The sequence below is a fragment of the Mirounga leonina genome, unplaced genomic scaffold, assembly GCF_011800145.1.
Source record: "Mirounga leonina isolate KUSES-001 unplaced genomic scaffold, KU_Mleo_1.0 Mir_55, whole genome shotgun sequence".
NCBI lineage: Eukaryota > Metazoa > Chordata > Mammalia > Carnivora > Phocidae > Mirounga > Mirounga leonina.
Window position 1 is genome coordinate 11,478,334 of NW_023270816.1, and position 6,076 is coordinate 11,484,409.

Below are 6,076 nucleotides of genomic sequence, written 5' to 3' on the forward strand. Positions count from 1 at the left end.
ACTCAATGGTGAGAGATGAGAAGCTTTCCCCCTAAGATCAGGAAAAGATGCCCAGTTTCACCACTACTATTCAACATTGTACTGGCATTCTAGCTAGAGCGATTAGATAAGAATAAGAAGTAAAAGGCACCAGATTGAAAAGGAAAATGTAAAGCTGTCTCTAGCCATACATGTCATGATCCTGTATGTAGAAAATCTCAAACACTCCACAGGAAAGCTACTAGAGCTAATAAATTCAGCAGAGCTTCAGAATTTAAGGTCAACAGACAAAAATCATCTGTGTTCTATACACCAGCAATGAGCAGTCAGAAAAGGAAATTAAGAAAGCAGTCCCATTCATAAGAGCATCTTGGTAAAATTTATTCCTATTTAAGGTTGGGTGGGGGGAGACTGGATATCCCATGCAAAAGAATGAAATTGGACCTTTACTTAACACCATATACCAAAATTGACTGAAAATGGGTTGAAGACCTAGACTCAAGGGCTCCAACTATAAAACTCTTTAAAGTATTGAGAAAATCTTTATGGCATTGGATTTGGCAAAGTGCTCATGGATATGACACCAAAAGCATAGGAAATAGAAGAAAAAATAGATAAATTAGACTTCGTCAAAATTAAGAATTTTGGTACATTAAAGGATAATATCAAGAAAGTGAAAAGACAGGGTTATTAATAATAACCCCCACAACTTGACAGCAAAAAGATAACATGGCTTGAATAGGTTTTTCTATAAAGATATGCATATGGCCAGGAAGCACATGAAAAGATGCTACACATCATTAGTCATCGGGGAAGTGCAAGTCAAAACTACAAGGTGCCACTTCACACCGACCAGGAAGACACAGCTATTCCACTCCTAGGTATATACCCCAAAGAATTAAAAGCAGGAATTCAGATATTTGTACACCAATGTTCATAACATCATTATCCACAGCACTCAGCAGATGAGAACAACCCCAGTGTCCATTGGCAAATAAATAGCTCCTTGCTGGACAGCCTCTGCAGACAGGCTGGCTGCATCCCTGAGGAAGTCAGTGAGGCGGGTCCTGGGAATGGCCTCAGGAGCGGCTGTCCCCATGGCCCAGCCTCTGTGCACCTGGCCTCAGTGAGAGCCCCCACTCAGAGGGCGGTGGGGAGCGCCACCCAAGCCAGCTCACACCAGCAGCCTTCCTATTTCCACCGCACCTGGCCACCTGGAGGATGGCGACACGAAGCTGGTTCCTATCTTTCAGATCTGGAATTTTCCTCCAGTGATTTCTTCTGTGATATACTTCCTTCCATTCTCTCTGCTGTTATTTGTCGCAGAAGTTAGACACCATATTCCAGCCCTGTAATTGTCCTACATTTTCTCTCCTAGTATCTTATGGTGGGAGATTTCATCAGCTTTGTCTCCCGTTCTTTCCGGTCTTTAATTTTGCTGTTTCTAAATTCTGAGAGGTCAAGATATCTCTTTTTTATAGCATACTCTTCGTTGTTTCGTGATTGCAACATTTCTTTTGCATCCCAGGAAATTAATTATACTAGTAGCTTTATTTTGTTTTTTCCTTTCCTTCATAGACTCTTCTTCCAAGTTTCTCTATGTGTTTGTTTTGGTCCTTGTGTTTGTTTTGGTCCTTGTTTTTATTTTAGATTTGTTTTTCCCTACATGGCTGGTAATTCTTGAGGGCAGATTGTGTTAAGGAGTCAGGTATTGAAAAGGCCATTGGAAGCCTTTGCCCTGGGTGGGACTTTCAGCCATGGGATCCTTGGGGATCCTTGCTCTCCCGATCAGGGAAGAGTCTTCCTGCTCTTCCTGGAGACACCGAGGGAATGACATGGTTAAGAAATTCTGGGGGAGCCCTGAGCGACCACTTGAAACTGGGGTGTGGAAGCAGTACACAAGTTCAGATTTCAGTGCCATTAACTTGGGTGGGAAATAGGAGGGGAGGAGAGCAAGTGTGGAGAAGCTTTAACTTTTGGGTACATTATGGTTGAGGTGCCATGCTGGCTGTGGCTCAGCTTCTGCCGTGTGGCCTGGGACAGAGCACCTGAGAGGTGATGTCACTGCCCCCGAGTCAGTGAGAGGGTGCATCCGTGCACTCGCGGTGTCTCGCACCAGGCAAAGCCGCAGTGAGCACGTGCTGAATGGCATCGGCAGCGGTGGGTGCTTGTCATCAGAGGAGTGCAAGCAGGAGCTGCAACGGGCAGGGCCAGCGTATGTCAGCACGTTGTAGGGACCCAGGCACAGACCCTGGGCACCAGCACCTACCACCTGTGAGAAAGGGGGAATCTATGCAAGAGCCACTCGAGGGGTCTGGAGCGGCCGGTAACACAGTGCCCTGCGTCCTGGGGAGGGGCGTTCAGGAGGAGGGCAGTGGGCAACTTCCAGAGTTGTCGAGGCAGGAATGACCCCCAGAATGTGGAGGATGCTGGCCCTCAGGGCCACGGGAGTCAGCACGTTATAGTAAGCGCTCGGTAGTGGCGTCAGGATGGGTATGGGTGCCTCTGGCTGCAGCTGTGAGCTTTGGTTCTAACAACTAGGAAGTCAACAGCGATGGCCACCATTCTCCATTCAGTAAGGCTGTGTCCTCAACTCATTGTAGAATTAGGCAGGATATACATACGTGAAACACTGTCTCCTCTCCCAGACCCACAAGGAAGCTGTGCGTGGGCACGCACACCCCAGCCGCTCTGGCCAGGCCTGCCCTCCTCCCCGTGGGCTGGCTTACAGGATGCGCTAGGCAGGGAGGCTCATGCTGTCACTTGTGTTGCAGGTGGTCCAACTGATGCCCGCCTGCTGGAACAGGACAGACCCTCACGGTCAGAGGAAGAATGTTTTTTTTGTTTTTTTTTTTTTGTAATTTTTTATTTATTTGAGACAGAGAGCATGAGAGGGAGGAGGGTCAGAGGGAGAAGCAGACTCCCTGCCGAGCAGGGAGCCCGATGCGGGACTCAATCCCGGGACTCCAGGATCATGACCTGAGCCAAAGGCAGTCGCTTAACCAACTGAGCCACCCAGGCGCCCCAGAGGAAGAATGGTTTTAAAGCGTGGACACAGCCTAAAGCTCTAAACCTCTAAACCTCTTGCTTCTCTCCAACCAAGACATAGGATAAGATAACACAGTATTTTACCCAGTCACGGCGCTCGATACAAATGTGTGAATGAGGTGAACTGGATGTGTTGTGTGTGAACTCCGCTCCACTGTGCCATTTACATCGGCACCGGAGCAGGATCGGCTTCTGGAAACCAGGCAGCCAGGCAAGGCTGAGGGCGTACGGGAAAGCACCTTCCCCTGCCTAGATGCGTTGCTGCGATTCCACTCCAAGCGCAGGGATCATCCCTGATTGCTGCCTGTAAATGTGTAGACCTGCGCAGAGAGAACGGAGAAGCCAAGAACACCTGCGTCAGCCTGGGCTGCAGCAGCTCCCGAGGAGGCAGAGCCTGGCACAGGGTTTGCGCGTCTTCGAGCGGCTGCCCAGGAGTCCCTCATGCTTGAGTTGAAAATGGGAGTTACAGCAAGTTATTTTCTGAGCAGTCCACCCAGGCCTGGGACGCGCAGGCCCGAGTGAAAGTTCACAGTGGTTCTCGGTGTTCACTGGCTCGGGAGTGCTGCATGGGTGAGTGGGAACGGTTTGGGGTTACCATTTTGTTCCAGGGAATATCTCGGGATCACCCATGTGTAAAGGACACGTGCAGGATCTGAGAACAAGCAGCACTTGGAGCCCAGTGACTCATGCAGGACTGGGACTCGCGGCCCTTGTCACATGCTTGGTTCTGCACACAAAGGAACCTCAGCCACTGGACAGACGGTCTGATTGGGCTTATCCACTCTCCTTTTGTGTTGTGATGCTGATCCGTACCACGAGTTTTTCTGCTATTGGAACGAGAAATGAAGACCCACTTCTTTGCTCCTGTTTTTCATTTGGACCTGTCGTTAAAGTTCTACAGCCGGAAAAGCCTCAGGCACCCAGTGATGTCCAGCCAGGTTTCCAGTGGGCTCTGCACCAGCATCTTCACATCAGGGGTTTGCTGAGTTCAGGAGTTAGCAACTGTAAGTCTATGTACACTCTAGGAAAAAAAGTGGTAATTCCCGTGTCCGTCTGCTACTGTTACCCCAAAGCTATTTAAATATGTGAAATGTGCGTTAGAGTCCTTATGCTCAGAGCTCTTTCTTAACACAGCTTTCATCCCAAGATGTCATATAAATAAATGAAATGAGATAATGAAACAAGTTGTGTTGTTTCCCCAGTCCCCACAGCTCCCGGTGCGCTGGCCAGCCCTATGCTCGGGAAGAGAGGTCCGTACGAGACGGGGGCCGGTCAGAATCCTCTTCTCGGGAGCTGCCCCGCCAGTGTCCACAGGAGGGACAGATGCTGGGCGGAGGGCAGAGGGCAGAGGCCCTCCCCGTCCCTGTCACCCTTGGTGAGAGCGCACCCCTTCCTTGAACTTGCAGAGCATCTGGTGTGGCTGAGCCCATGGTGGCGTCCGATGTGCCCCCCTGGCCCACCAGTGGCCGCCTGCCAGGCATCTCCGAAGAGGGACTAGATTTCCAGAGGGACATCTGCCTTACCCATGAATTTGCAGCAAGAATGACTTCGTGTATTATGTAGTTGAAAAGAAACAATGATGGCCAGTGACCATGGTGAGATCTCGGGTAAAGTGTGTATTTATAAAGTACTGAGCTCTTGGATTTTATGAGGCTCAGCACCCAAAGGGCTGGACATGTTCATTTTTTTTCCCCATCCTTTGAACTTTGTGTTTAAAATTTCAAGCTCTTTCGGGCACCTGCCACAACTTAGGAAGAAAAATAAGTCAGTAGCACCAGCATTTCCTGACTGTCACAAAAAAGAAAAAAAAAACCGCAAAAGGAAAAAAAAGCTTGTGTTGTGTGTGTGGTGAGCTCTTGTGTGCTGTTGGAGCCCAGGTGACCGCGTGTCGATTGTGTTCGTTTGTCCATGGCCGTGCGGGAGCTGGGCTTGCAGGCTGGTGGAGGAGAGGGTTCGCCGCCGACCCTCACCTCTGTCCTCGGGAAGCTGCAGTTCCATGTGGGGAGAGGGGAGCCAGGAGCCCTGGTGTTTGTCATCTCCTCCTGTTTGATGCTGAGTGGGTCTCCCTGGGGCACGAGCTGCGTCCACACCATCAGCCTCCCTGTTACTGGAGTAAAAGCTGACGTGTGCCTTTTCCTTGTTGGCTTCTGTAGAGCCTTCAGGAAGAGCTCGAGGACTGGGGGGCTAGCATTTCAGACTTGACCCTGAAATGTGGTCAAGCAGTAAGTTGTTCTCTTTTACCTCATCTTTTTTTTTTTTTTTAAGATTTTATTTATTTTAGCAAGCTAGAGAGAGAGAGAGAGAGAGCCCATGCACGAGGGTGCAAGAGAAGAGCCAGGGAGAAGAACAAGCAGATTCCCCACTGAGTGTGAAGCCCTTCATTGGGCTCGACCTCACGACCCTGAGATCATGACCTGAGCTGAAACCAAGAGTCGGACGCTCAACTGACTGAGCCCCCCAGGTGCCCCTCTTTTCCCTCCTCTTGAGCCAAGTGCACAAGAAGGTCCTAAATTATTAGAAAGGCTACTCATCCAAATCCCCTTCAGTCTCTGGTGATGCCTGAGGCCTTGGGCCTGTGTCCCTGTCCCCGCAGCGGCCATCCCCACTCGCAGCCATTGATGATCCGGGCAGCCTGTGGGCACAACGCTCTCCCCACCTGCTGACACAGCCCTGGTTTGCAAGCTCCATGTGGTTCTGAAAAGCACTGCAGGAATGTGATTTCTCTCATTATGGCAGCTTTATTAAATTGTTAGATAAAAACTAAAAAGTTAACTCTAACCTTCTCTATTTGGCTGCCATCTGAACTAAAAAGGACAAGAAACAGCCATTCGAAACAGATTGATCTTCACTTGTTTGTGATTTCCCCAGAAGCCCCTTTCAAAGGCCTGGGTAGGCTTAGGTTGGAGACCCTGTGGGACACCTGATGAGTCCTGACGATCCCTCGTGGTGCCCGCGACCAGGCCTGGGTGGGGCTGGCATGCCCCCCCCCCCAGTGGCCCCTCAGCCAGGAGATAAAGCTGAGGGCAAGCATGACCCGGCCCGCAGGACT

At 50.1% G+C, this 6,076-nt stretch overlaps 1 protein-coding gene across 1 annotated transcript in view; it reads left to right on the forward strand.

Annotated features, from left to right (window-relative positions):
• The window catches only part of FAM120B (family with sequence similarity 120B), a 91,186-nt gene extending 86,978 nt beyond the window's left edge, over positions 1-4,208 (forward strand). Inside the window, 1 exon segment of the mRNA XM_034992133.1 lies at positions 2,754-4,208. Within this exon segment, the coding sequence (XP_034848024.1) occupies positions 2,754-2,766 (13 nt within the window). The 3' untranslated portion in view covers positions 2,767-4,208.
• The last annotated feature ends 1,868 nt before the right edge of the window (positions 4,209-6,076 follow it).